The 14,382-nt window shown below is 41.9% G+C and overlaps 1 protein-coding gene across 17 annotated transcripts in view; it reads right to left on the bottom strand.

Moving 5' to 3' along the window:
- The window catches only part of VPS50 (VPS50 subunit of EARP/GARPII complex), a 174,644-nt gene that overhangs the window by 54,356 nt on the left and 105,906 nt on the right, over positions 1-14,382 (bottom strand). For 15 of the 17 annotated variants that reach the window (XM_065583100.1, XM_065583093.1, XM_065583097.1 and 12 more), the window contains 2 exons: positions 13,012-13,130; positions 3,521-3,627 (listed from right to left, as the gene is read on the bottom strand). In XM_065583100.1, the coding sequence (XP_065439172.1) occupies positions 3,521-3,627; positions 13,012-13,130 (226 nt within the window). The remainder of the gene's footprint in view (positions 1-3,520; positions 3,628-13,011; positions 13,131-14,382) is intronic. The other 2 variants (XR_010598256.1, XR_010598255.1) reach the window with 1 other exon arrangement.

Genomic DNA, 14,382 nt, shown 5'->3' with positions numbered 1-14,382 from the left:
CAATTTGGGTGAAAGATCATGAAATGAGAGATTTCATGATTCGAAGGAAGGAGTGAGAGCAGCAAAATAAGGACAACAGACTTCAAAAGTGCAGACTAACAAATACAGAGAACTGATAAGTAAGGACCCATGGGAAGAAAAATCTAAAGGAAAAAGGAGTTCAGGACAGCGGGCAGTTTCTCAAGGAGACAATATTAAAGGCACAACTTCAAACTATCTTAATACTAAGGAAAGACAGGAAGAATAGTGAGGCCAATACGTAGGGCTCTATCAATTTTACGTCTGGCAAAAACGTGTCACGGACCATGAAATTAGCCCTTCCCCATGAAATCTGATCTCCCCCTGTTGGGAGTGCCCCAGCTGAGGCGGGGGGTGGGGAGGGAGAGAGTGCTCATAGCTGCGAATACATGCTGGGCTGGAGAGGGAGATCAGACCCACCTCAGACTGCCTCCCCCTGCTGCAGGAAGCTCTGGGGCTGGGCAGCAGCACTAGAAGTTCTTGCAGCTGGAGGAGGATCTGCCTCCCTCTGCTGCTGGGAGTGCCCCAATCTGGGGGCTCCTAGCTGCGAGTCCCTGCAGGGCTGGGAGGGACAGGACTCATCCCATCCTTCCCTTGCAGGGCAGCTTGGGGGGAGAAGGAGATCAGACCGCCTGCAGGTACCTTTTGGGTTGGGACCCCCATGGTTACAACATCCAACACTGTGAAATTTCACATGTAAACATCTAAAAACATGAAATTGACAATTTAAAAACCCTCTGGCCATGAAATTGGTCAAAATGGACTGTGAATTTGGTAGGGCTCAACCAATATGGTTCCATCAGGCGCTCTTTAATGACCCGAAAATCAAAAAGGAATCCTATAAAACAAACATGGACAAATTGCTAAGCAGTACAAAAGAACAACGTAAGCATGTAGGAACAAAATCAGAAAGGCTAAACCTAGCAAGGAACATTAAAGACAATAAAAAGGAGGGTTTTTTAATAGATTAGGAGCAAGAGAAAGATAAAGGAAAGCATAGGACCTCTGCTTATTGGGAAAGAGGAGCTAATAAATGATGACATCAAGGAAGCTGAGGTGTTTAATGCCTATTTTGCTTCAGTCTTCACTAATAAGGTTAATGGTGACCAGATACTCACCACAATTAAAATTAACAACAAGGGGGAAGGAATGCAAGCCAAAATAGAGAAAGAAAAGGTACAAGAATATTTTCATAAGTTAGATGTAATCAGGTCAACAGGGTTTAATGACATTCATCCTAGAGTACTTAAGGAACTAGCTGAAGCAGTCTCAGAACCATTAGCAATTTTCTTTGCGAATTCCTGGAGTATGGATGAGATCTCAGTACAAGGGAGAAGGGCAAACATAGTACCTATCTTTAAAAAGGTGAACAAAGAGGACCCAAAGAATCAGAGGCCAGTCAGCCCTAACATCAATATCTAAAAAGATACTGGAACAAATTATTAAACAATCAATTTGTAAGCACCTAGAATATAATAGGGTCATAAGGCATAACCAGCATGGTTACTGGCCTAGTAGATGGTGGGGAAGCAGTAGATGCCATATATCTTGATTTTAGTAAAGGCTTTTGATGAAGTCCCACATGCCATTCTCAGAAAATGTGCTCTAGATGGAATTACTACAAAAGGTAAGTGCACAAATGGTTGAAAGACCTTGCTCAAAGAGTAGTTATCAAGGATTCCCTTTTAAACTGGGGAGATTTATCAAGCAGGGTCCCACAGGATTTGTCCTCAGTCCAGTACTACACAATATTTACATTAATGACTTACATAATGGAGTGGAGAGTATGCTTATAAAATTTGCAGATGACACCAAGCTGGGAGGGTTGCTGACACTTTTGAGCAGGGCTGTCCCTAGCTATTCTGGGGCCCTATGCAGTCCCCTCCTCCCCCCCCCCCCGTGGGGTGGGGGAGGAGGAAGGCCTCCATGGGGAGGAGGGGGCAGGGCTGGCCCCAGGCCTCCGTGGGGTGGGGCAGGACTGGCTTGGGGGACGGGGGGAACCACCCACCAGCACTTACTGGCGGCACGGCTGGGGCCAGGGCGCTGCACTTCCCGTCGCTGGTGAATGCAGGCCCAGCCCTGCTGCAGTCCTCAGTGGAGTGGGGGCGGGGGCCATGGGAAAGAGGTGGAGCAGGGGCTGGAGCAGCTGCGTACTTTGCATATGGGTAAGGATGGCCCTACTTTTGAAGGCAGAATTAGAATTCAAAATGACCTTGACAAATTGGAGAATTGGTCTGAATTCAACAAGATGAAATAAAATAAAGACAAGTGCAACATCCTACACTTAAGGAAAAAAATCAAATGCACAGCTACAAAATGGGGAAAAACTGGCTAAGTGATAGTACCACTGAAGAGGATCTGGGGGTTATAGTAGATCACAAATTGAACATGGATCAACAATGAGATCAGTTGCAAGAAAGACTGAAATAGTGGGGTGTATTAACAGGAGGGTCATATGTAATTGTCCCACTCTACTTGGCACTGGTGAGGCCTCAGGTGGGGAGCTGTGTCCAGTTCTGGGTGACACACTTTAAGAAAGACATGGACAAATTGGAGAGTGTCCAGAGGAGACCAACAAAAATGATAAAGGGTTTAGAAAATCTGACCTATGAAGAAAGGTTAAAAAACTGGGCATATTTAGTCTTGAGAAAAGAAGACTGAAGGGAGACCTGGTAACAGTCTTCAAAATATGCTAAGGGCTGTTATAAAGAGAAGACTGATCAATTGTTCTCCATGTCCACAGAAGTTAGGACAAGTAGTAATGGGCTTAATCTGCAGTAAGGTGATTTAAGTTACATATTAGGAAAAACTTTCTAACCTGGTAGTTAAGCTCTAGAATACGCTTCCAATGGAAGTTGTGGGATCTCTATCACTAGAAGTTTTAAAAAGCAGGTTGGACAAACACCTGTCATGGGTGATCTAGGTTTACCTGGTCCTGCCACAGTGCAGGGGGCTGGACTTGACTTCAAGGTCTCCTCCAGCCTGACATTCTATGATCCTATATGGTCAGAATTAGCCTTTCAAGCAACAGTTCACATCACTCTTAGTGGTAGATCATGAGGTAAATATAGATCATGTGTGTGCATTAGAGAGAGAAAAAAAAATGAATCCAGCTCTACTTTTGCAACCAGGTTGCTTTTAAATAAAAAAATTAATCCAACAGAATACCTCTGTAAAAAACAGATTTCTACTGTGCCCTTTTTATATTTATTGACCTTATGCACTCAACACTTTGTATACTTAATCCATTACATAGGCAATACAAACATATGCAAAGGAGTGTGATTAATCTTATTCAAAATTAATATACTGTCTCACAAGATTCATATTTGTTTTATGACCAAAAGTCAGTTTACGAATTAACATTTTCAGAATAATTAAGGAAGGTAAAATGAGTAAGGGTTTCTACTATACGGATTTTTAAAATGTTTTGAAATCCATCCAACGTATTTTCAATGATATTCAGGTATATATAGAACAACCATGAAACCATTCTACTTACCAACGAGTCTTATTACATTCAGTGTAGTGTTTGTTAGGATGGGTGCATTCACCTTGTTGAGATTATAATCTGATCGCTTCCTGCTCCTCAGGGTTTCTCGAGAAACACTTAATTAAAAGAAAGTCAATTACCCATGTATGTCTAAAAGTGTACAAATGTAACTGTAAAAAAGTATGCCCTTGTACAACATGCATTTCAGGTCTAGCCATGTGCTTTATTTATGACAATATATAACTGGATTAGGGCATGTAGACATGTTTAGAAAGAGACTTAGTCTAGTTTTCTGAACACAGGACTAGAGACAGGAACTCTTGATTTCTAGCGCTATCTAATTCTTGCATCACTTGTAAAATGGAGAAGATGAGAATTAAACAGTTCAAGATGAAAAGCACTATAAGTAAGTGGGAAGAATCAAGTGAAGATGATGAAAGCACTCAAATTCAAACAGCCCCCCATCTGCCATGCCTCAAAATTATATATGTCACTCCTGGAAAATGTGTTAAGAATTTCACAACCAATATGCATTTAGATGTATATGTAGCTACTTAGTTTGATTCCCCTTAAGTAACCTGTTGCCTTTGTTTTGTACACACGCTTAGTTTCAAGGATTATATAGGAATATATCTTTTTTGTAAAACTGCACTAAGAATATTTTAATTTTACCTGAATGACAGTATTCTACTTTCCCTACAAGCCTATTGAAAAATAATACCTTTTTGTTTTAGTGAGTATGAATAATTTCTATCTTGGTACAGTGCCAGGGGAAGGGACAAATTAGTAATCTGTTTTCTTTTAGACGATACAGAGTTGGCACAATAAAAAGAGTAAGCGATACTGAAGTGTTTGAAATTATAAATGGATACATTTGATCTATGGAAGCATTTCACTGAATACATACATAGGAATTCTACAGCACTTAAAAGTTGACTGATTTGGTCCAAAATTGAAACAGAGCATCCAACGTTGCAGCCATCTATCTTTGCACAATTACCATTGACTTGAACAGGAGTTACCTCCATGGAAAACTGTAGGATCAAGCCCTCGGTTAATGTATAATGCTCTATTAATCAATACTTCTCTTCTCTTTATGAGAATCTTTATCTTCTAACACGGCTGCTACTCTGAAACCTATCCATTCACTGTTTCTTTCTCAGATAATGCTGAGAGACAAGGTGAGAGAGGCAATATGTTTTACTGGACCAATTTCCACTGGTGAGAGAGACGAGCTTTCGCACTACACAGGACTCTTCTTCAGGTCTGGGAAAATGTACTCAGTGTCACAGCTAAATACATAGTCGAACAGATATGTTGGCATAAGTAATTAACACATATTATAAGGGACCATTCAAGTTGAAGTGGCCCATTAACACCCCTGCAGTTGTAGGACAAAAAGGAGAATTAGTGGGTTATAGATCACTGCATTTTATTTCTGTATTGAAGTAGGTTCTCTTGGGATATTGGGTGGCCCATTGCCCAATGCAATCTACTTCTTTGGTGAAGTGTCCTTATTTGGTGAAGGCAGTTTTGAGTGTGCTAAGGTGTATATCCTGTACTTTCTCCTCGGCGCATATTCTGTGGTATCTGAGTGCCTTATGTCTGTATAGATTTAGCTGTAAAATCCTCACTTCTATATTGTTTTGTATGTTTATTTGAATGGTCTCTCTCTGGTTCTGTAATTGTTTCTGTCTGCTGTGCTGTATAATTAATTTTGCTTGGTGTAAACCAATTAAGGTGGTGGAATATAATTGATTAAATAATCATGTTACAGTATGTTAAGATTGGTTAGTTAAATTTCAGTAAAATAATTGGTTAAGGTATAGCTAAGCAGAACTCAAGTTTTACTATACAGTTTGCAGTCAATCGGGAAGTAAGGGGGGAATGGGAACAGGGAATGGGGTGGGGAAATTGGAATCATGTTTTGCTAAGGGGGGAATGGGAACAGGAATGGCTCTGTGGTGTCAGAACTGGGAAGGGGGACACTGAGGAAGGAAACTGGAATCATGCTTGCTGGAAGTTCACCCCAATAAACATCAAATTGTTTGCGCCTTTGGACTTTGGGTATTGTTGCTCTTTGTTCATGCGAAAAGGACCAGGGAAGTGAGAGGGTGAAGGAATAAGCCCCTTAACATCTTGGTGCTGTTGACTCGGATGCATCGCATCGGATAGGTGAGTGGCAGCCTGTAAGTCCCCCTCCCCAACAGTCCACGCATCTGCTTGGAGGGGGTATAGCGAACTTTCGTGATGGTAGTTGCGGGTTCTGGCAAGCCAGGGTAAAGGATTTTTAGGATAAATGGATAAGGAAGAATCAGGGCCCATACCAGGTGCAGGGGTCAGCCTGGGATGAGATTAAAAAGGAAATGGAGGAAGAGTTAGGGAACCCAGAGGGATGGAGGGTGTCTGAGAAGCCCACCCTCCTTTGGTATATGGATAGTGGAAGAAAGTCCCTGCCCATTGGGACTGAATGCCTTCCAGGGAAAGGATGCACTTCAGTCCACTTGTGAGAGGTTTGAAGTAAGGGCAGCATTATGGGAAGCTGCCAGTAATCTTTCAAGTTTGGTGCTGTTTCAGCAAGGGCTGCTGAAGGGTTGTAAATTAATTAGGGGTGGTTAAAAATGATTTGGCACAACAGGGTTTAGAGTCAGAAGCAGAGTTAACAGACCACCTTTAGAGACAGGAGCTGGGACTTGGTCCTGGGGGAGTGTGTGTGTGTGTGGGGGGGAGTTTCAAAGTAAAAAATGGCAGGGTTTGCAGGAGCAGGTAACAACCCCCCACTCTTCTCCCAGAGTCAGGATGGAAACCTGAGGGTAAGGGTTCCCAACTGTTTCAACCCAGGAAGCCTACTCTTGGTTCAGAGCTAACTATATCTTTTTCTTCTTTTCCTTCTTCTTTCTCTCAGTTTACTTAATGTTCTGCTGGTAGCCTGTACTTTAAACTGACTTGACAGGCTTAATTAAAATCCTATTAGGGCTCCAAAAGGAGCCACAATAAATTGTGCTCTCTTTTTCAGATCTGTGTGTGTTTTGGAGCAGGAGATGAAAGTGAAAAGTAATCAGAACTCTGGTGGAAGTGGAATGTGGTCCTTTTTAAGACAGTCTCTAAGCTGCTGATAGCTTTGGATCCAAAGGCAAGCCAAGAAAGCCTCTGTGTGAATGCAAATTACCTACCTGATGGGGGAAGGAGGAAACTACCCATAAGCAGCAGCACAAAGAACCCGCAAATAATAAATACATCTGGTCAGCAAACAAGCTATTAGAAGACTCAAATTATGGCCCTCCAGGAAAGGGAGGTGAAAACAACAAGTCAAGCCTGCAACTAAGGGGGACAGGTTAAACCGGGGGGGGGGGGGGTGAGGGGGAGGAGAGAGAGAGTGTGTAAAGCTGAAATCTAAAGCTGTCTCTCAGCTATTACCTGAGAATAAACTTAAAGCTTGGTACAGCAAAAAAAAAAAAAAAACTATTGCAAACCTGGTCTGTTTTACAAGAGGGGAAACTGAGCCACACTACCTCAAATTTCATAAATGACCAGTGAGTGGGGTAATTCACTAGCCTGACTATAGAACAAAATAAGGACAGCCTGGAGGTAATTCTTCTGTTTTGCCTGCAATTAGCAAGGAAATTTGTAAAAGGAATTGGTATTATTATTAAGCAATAATCTGTCCCCACCAGGGGGGTGAAAATTGTTTTTTGTTTTGTTTTTCAGACGCTCTACAAGCATGCTGGCGCCAGCAAAAAAATAACCCAGAATACCATGAATCTATGTTTTGTGTTGTTTGCCTGTGGTGTCTGTATTGTTGCTAGAATAACGTAGGTGGGGGATGGCTTCAAAAGGCTGACCTGGGGGGGAAAGATGTGTACAGGAATGCAAAAGGCTCAACTAGGAGGCCAGCACCTGTGTAATAGCAAACCATGGTGCCTGGAAATAGAACGGCAACTAAGGTGGGCCCCACAAGCCCTATGGGAATAATGAGAAGGGGAGGAACTCCCTGAGAATCAATAAAGGGGTGTGGAAAATGGTGTAAATCCAGAAAAAATGTTTAAATGTGCCCGTCTCCTATGCCTATGGAGGAGCAGGATCAATGGCCTATGGCAAGGGGTGGACAATTAGGTGTACTGTGTATAAGGTGTTTTGCTAAAAATGTACATATTACTGGGGGCACAATTACACCAGCCCCTAACCAAAGTACATACATCTACATGCTGCTATCTGAACTTTGGTGCACAAATGAATCTGTAAATCTTATTGCTGTAAATAATCAAACCGGGGCATACTGCCTGATTCCATACCAAGTGGTTAAGTTGGTTTAAACAATAACCCATTTCTCTGTGGACATTCAATGGACTTATGATGTGAACAAAAGCATGCAAAACCTGCAGGGGCAGCTTGTTGCAACTGCCAGCAAATGAACACATTAAAATCTTAACTCTGTAGAAGGAGGAAAGGCAGTGTTTTGGTGGTGGCTCAAATGTTGAACCATACTGCAGTGGTCAGGACTCGGTGTTGCTGTGAATTGTGTATTGTTAACTGTACCTGTGTTATGTTGCATATGAAAATATCCTATAAGTAATGTAGTAAGCCCTCCCTACCTCGCAGTGTACTAAACAACCCGGACCCAACCTTCTCGGGCCCACTATAATGGGAAGTCTGGAACACTAATTAAAATAGGTGTGGTATGCCCGTACAAGAGAAGGTGCAGGGCACTATACTACACAAGGGGCAGTGGGACAAATGAAATATCGACACCTTCCACCTTGATGCCTGGCCCTATCAGGAAATGTGTCACCATAAGTCCTATGCTTTTCCAGGGATACCTGGGCAAGAGGATCCCAAAAGAAGAAAGATAAAAAAGGGTGGAGTGTTAGGATATAGATATTCAAGCCCGTTTGGCCTATAAAAAGAACAGGAGTACTTGTGCCACCTTAGAGACTAACAAATTTATTAGAGCATAAGCTTTCGTGGGCTACAGCCCACTTCTTCGGATGCATATAGAATGGAACATATATTGAGATATATACACACATATACACACACACACATACAGAGAGCATGAACAGGTGGGAGTTGTCTTACCAACTCTGAGAGGCCAATTAAGTAAGAGAAAAAAAAATTCTGAAGTGATAATCAAGATAGCCCAGTACAGACCGTTTGATAAGAAGTGTGAGAATACTTACAAGGGGAGATAGATTCAATGTTTGTAATGGCTCAGCCATTCCCAGTCCTTTTATTCAATCCTAAATTGATTGTATCTAGTTTGCATATCAATTCCAGCTCAGCAGTCTCTTGTTGGAGTCTGTTTTTGAAGTTTTTCTGTTGTAAAATAGCCACCCGCAGGTCTGTCATTGAATGACCAGACAGGTTCAAGTATTCTCCCACTGGTTTTTGAGTATTATGATTCCTGATGTCAGATTTCTGTCCATTAATTCTTTTGCGTAGACACTGTCCGGTTTGGCCAATGTACATGGCAGAGGGGCATTGCTGGCACATGATGGCATATATCACATTGGTAGATGTGCAGGTGAAAGAGCCCCTGATGGTATGGCTGATGTGATTAGGTCCTATGATGATGTCACTTGAATAGATATGTAGACAGAGTTGGCATTGGGCTTTGTTACAAGGATAGGTTCCTGGGTCAGTGTTTTTGTTCAGTGATGTGTGGATGCTGGTGAGTATTTGCTTTAGGTTGGGGGGTTGTCTGTAAGCGAGGACAGGTCTGTCTCCCAAGATCTGTGAGAGTGAGGGATCATCTTTCAGGATAGGTTGTAGATCTTTGATGATGTGCTGGAGGCGTTTTAGTTGGGGGCTGAAGGTGACAGCTAGTGGTGTTCTGTTATTTTCTTTGTTGGGCCTGTCTTGTAGGAGGTGACTTCTGGGTACTCATCTGGCTCTCTCAATCTGTTCTTTCACTTCAGCAGGTGAGTATTGTAGTTTTAAGAATGCTTGATAGAGATCTTGTAGGTGCTTGTCTCTGTCTGAGGGATTGGAACAAATGCAGTTATATCTTAGAGCTTGGCTGTAGACAGTGGAACGTGTGGTGTGTCCTGGATGGAAGCTGGAGGCATGTAGGTAAGTGTAGCGGTCAGTAGGTTTCCGGTATAGGGTGGTGTTTATGTGACCATCGCTTATTAGCACAGTTGTTTCCAGGAAATGGATCGCTTGTGTGGACTGATCTAGGCTGAGGTTGATGGTGGGATGGAAATTATTGAAATCATGGTGGAATTCCTCAAGGGCTTCTTTTCCATGGGTCCAGATGATGAAGATGTCATCAATGTAGCGCGAGTAGGGGCGTTAGGGGACGAGAGCTAAGGAAGCGTTGTTCTAAGTCAGCCATAAAAATGTTGGCATACTGTGGGGCCATGCGGGTACCCATAGCAGTGCCGCTGACTTGAAGGTATATATTGTCCCCAAATGTGAAATAGTTGTGGGTGAGGACAAAGTCACAAAGTTCAGCCACCAGGTTAGCTGTGACATTATCGGGGATACTGTTCCTGATAGCTTGTAGTCCATCTTTGTGTAGAATATTGGTGTAGAGGGCTTCTATGTCCATAATGGCTAGGATGGTGTTTTCTGGAAGATCACCGATGGACTGTAGTTTCCTCAGGAAGTCAGAGGTGTCTCGAAGATAGCTGGGAGTGCTGGTAGCGTAGGGTCTGAGGAGAGAGTCCACATAACCAGACAAGCCTGATGTTAGGGTGCCAATGCCTGAGATGATGGGGCGTCCAGGATTTCTAGGTTTATGGATCTTGGGTAGCAAATAGAATACCCCTGGTCGGGGTTCTAGGCATGTGTCTGTACAGATTTGTTCCTGTGCTTTGTCAGGGATTTTTTTTTAGCAGATGGTATAGTTTCTTTAGGTAATCTTCAGTGGGATCAGAGGATAATGGCCTGTAAAATGTGGTGTTAGAGAGCTGTCTAGCAGCCTCTTGGTCATATTCCAATTTATTCATGACAACGACAGCACCTCCTTTGTCAGCCTTTTTGATTATGATGTCAGAGTTGTTTCTGAGGCTGTAGATGGCGTTGTGTTCAGCATGGCTGAGGTTACGGGGAAAGTGATGTTGCTTTTCCACAATTTCAGCCTTTGCACATTGCCGGAAGCAATCTATGTAGAAGTCCAGTCCGTTGTTTCTACCGTCCGGAGGAGTCCACCTGTTCATGCTCTCTGTATGTGTCTCTCTCTCTCCCTCTCCTCAATATATGTTCCATTCTATATGCAGCCGAAGAAGTGGGCTGTAGCCCACAAAAGCTTATGCTCTAATAAATTTGTTAGTCTCTAAAGTGCCACAAGTACTCCTGTTCTTTTTGGGGATACAGACCAACATGGCTGCTACTCTGAAATTTGGCCTATAAGATATTCAAGCCTGTCTGGCCTTTAAGAATTTAGGTGTATTCTTATAACTTAGCTAGTTATAGAGGTATAAAAGAATCAAAATCATTGTCTATCTGTGTCTCTCACTGTGACAGTCTGAGGCCCTGTTTAGTCAAATTAAAATAAGGCAATCTGGGGCTGTTAGGAAGGTGATCCAATCTCTCACCTCCAGATAAAGGGAAGAGCCTAGAACATATAAAAGGAAATTTAGTGTGATAGTTTTCTGTCTGGTAAGAACTCACTTATCAATAGACACAGCTGGAAAACCCTAATGTCTGTATAGATGTAGTTGTAAAATCCTCACTTCTGTATTGTTTTGTATGTTTATTTGCATGGTCTCTCTCTGGTTCTGTAATTGTTTCTGTCTGCTGTGCTGTATAATTAATTTTGCTTGGTGTAAACCAATTAAGGTGGTGGAATATAATTGGTTAAATAATCATGTTACAGTATGTTAGGATTGGTTAAATTTCAGTAAAATAATTGGTTAAGGTATAGCTAAGCAGAACTCAAGTTTTACTATATAGTCTGCAGTCAATCAGGAAGTAAGGGGGGGGAATGGGAACAGGGAATGGGGGTGGGGAAATTGGAATCATGTTTTGCTAAGGGGGGAATGGGAACAGGAATGGCTCTGTGGTGTCAGAACTGGGAAGGGGAACACTGAGAAAGGAACCTGGAATCATGCTTGCTAAAAGTTCACCCCAATAAACATCAAATTGTTTGCGCCTTTGAACTTTGGGTATTGTTGCTCTTTGTTCATGCAAAAAGGACCAGGGAAGTGAAAGGGTGAAGAAATAAGCCCCCTAACAGTAGATAACAGATTTCTTTATGTTTTGGGTGGTTAGTGCATATATGAAGGTAGGTGTGGTGATCCGTGGGTTTCTTGTATATGGTTGTCTGTAGGGTTCCAATGCTGAAGCTGATTGTGGTGTCCAGGAAGTTGATGCTGGTGTGGGAGGGTTCCAGAGAGAGTTTAATGGATAGGTGGTGGTGGCTGTTGCAGTTGTGCCGGGACTCTATTAAATAAAACCCCCTTTGACTGCACAACCTTAGTTGTCACCTACCATCCCACAATGGAACCCATATGGGGTATCATCAAACAATTACAACCCGTACTTATTAGTGACCCCATCCCAAAAGAAATATTTCCGGAATCCCTTCTTCTGGCCTTCAAACAACCTTTCATCCTCTCTGATGTCATCATCAGAAGCAAGCTCCCCACAGACCAAGACACACCAACTCAGAGAGGCACCAGACCCTGCCAGAACAGATACAAAACCTGCAGACATATCTCCATTGCTACAATGATCAAAACCCTCCACAATACACCTTTCAAGATCCCTGAGTCCTATACATGCCTGTCATAACATATGGTCTACCTCATCCAATGCAGTACATGCCCAATGTGGGTGAAACCAGACAATCATTATGCTCTCAAATGAACGCACAGGAAAGTGATAATGGACAAAAACACTGTATCATCTATGAGTGAACACTTCACAAAGTGATCACTCTATATCTAACACTCATCCTCAAAGGAACCCTGCACAACACTTTCAAAAGACAAGCCTGGGAACTTAAATTCATAACTTTTCTAGACACTAAAACTCTATCTTAATAAAGACACTGGATTTATGGCTTATTACAACAATCTGTAACCCACTAATTCCCCCTTTTTAGCCTATGACTACAGGGTTATAACAGGGCACTTTACCTTGAATGGTCCCTTAATATGTGCTAACTACTTATGCTAAACTATCTGTTCAACCTTATATTTAGCTGTGACACTCTGAGTACCTTCCCCAGACCTGAGGAAGAGCTCTGTGTAGCTCAAAAACTTGTGTCTCTCACCAACAGAAGTTGATCCAATAAAAGATATTACCTTACCCACCTTGTCTCTCTACTATCCTGGGTCCAACATGGCTACAACAATACTACATACGTCAGACAATGCTGCACAGCTTACGGCGTCTCTATTTTGGAGAGCTACATTCCATACCGTTCAAATTATGCCTGCAGTATTAGAGATTATTTGACAGCTAAGTATTTGGTTCTATGAAAATCTTATAGAAAGGAAAGTTTAAAAAGCATAGAGCAAGAGATGCAAAAGGGCAAATAATTGTATGTTTACCTTTTTACAGGGGCATCTCCTGTCTGCTCATCCACATAATCTCTTTTCAGCTCCTCAGGAACATCACTGTCACTGTCATACTCTTGATAGGCACTCTTCTCCTGTTCATCAGATTCATACTATTAAAGAAACAAAATAACAGCTTTCACTTTTTTTTTAATTTTTTTTTTTTTTAAAGAATATCCCTGAACATCCATTTTAAAAAAAAACGAGTTGTGCTTTGTGACTTCTTTGCTTTTAGTTCTTCCACAATGCAACTGTGTTATTTGTACCTTGACTGAGTTTTCTGTATCCAGTGCATGATTAAAAACTGTCTACCCAGCTCATTAATAATACAGGAGAATTTTGACAATGGACAAAAACACATAAAATCTTTAACTAGATTTTAAAACATGCTTCTATTCCAGATGTCCTGTAAATATTTTAATCACTTTTTCTCCTAATCACTGTTTTCCTCCTTGCCTCAATATTACCTATGTTATTCAGATATTTGACATCATTTATTATTGCTTTTTTAGTCAATAATATGCTGCACAGTTTATATAAAATCTAAATTGGTCAAAATATTGGCAATAGAAAAGGCGGTGTAAAACTATTAGACTGAGTAAGAAAGTACCAAAACAGTAGGTGATTATGAAAACTTTTGGTTATTTTGTGTATCCCCTTTTAAAAAGTAATCTTTTCCATGATGTGCATATGTTTTATAGACATTTTGAAAATATTAACAAAATATTTAAGCGTTTTTAAAATCAGTTCTTGTACATTCAACAGAACACTTCCACTGGAGTATTTTTCAGTTTGTTGGACTGGTACGTAGTGATGCTACACAGAGTCACTTTGACTTTGAACAATTGTTACAAAAACTTGATTATTGCAAAACCACTGAAATTTATCTGAATATTTCTCAGGATTACAATACAGTATCATGCATTTTTTCTTCTAAAAACTTTAAATGCATGTGAAGCAGGTTCTTCAAATCTGTGTACATCAAATCCATGAAAGTAATTAACATACATGACACACAGTATACAAGGACAGTGATCCTATCACTTATTTTAACAGATACACCTTAGATAGCCCCAGATATTGTGCTCTCAAACCTGCCTAGGGAGGTTGTGGAATCTCCATCTCTGGAGATATTTAAGAGTAGGTTAGATAAATGTCTATCCGGGATGGTCTAGACCAGGGGTCACAAACACACGTCCTGCGGCCCATGGGGCTATTTCCTGCAGCCTGACAAGCTGCCTCCAGGCCAGGGGTGAGCAAACGACGGCCCGCGGGATTGCCCCCCCTCAAGCCCCGCGCCACTCCCGGAAGCGGCTGGCATCACGTCCCTGCGGCCGGGGGGGGGGGGGGGGGCTAGAGAGGGCT

Source organism: Chrysemys picta, chromosome 2 (assembly GCF_011386835.1).
Source record: "Chrysemys picta bellii isolate R12L10 chromosome 2, ASM1138683v2, whole genome shotgun sequence".
Lineage (NCBI taxonomy): Eukaryota > Metazoa > Chordata > Testudines > Emydidae > Chrysemys > Chrysemys picta.
This window is presented reverse-complemented; position numbering and strand designations above follow the sequence as displayed.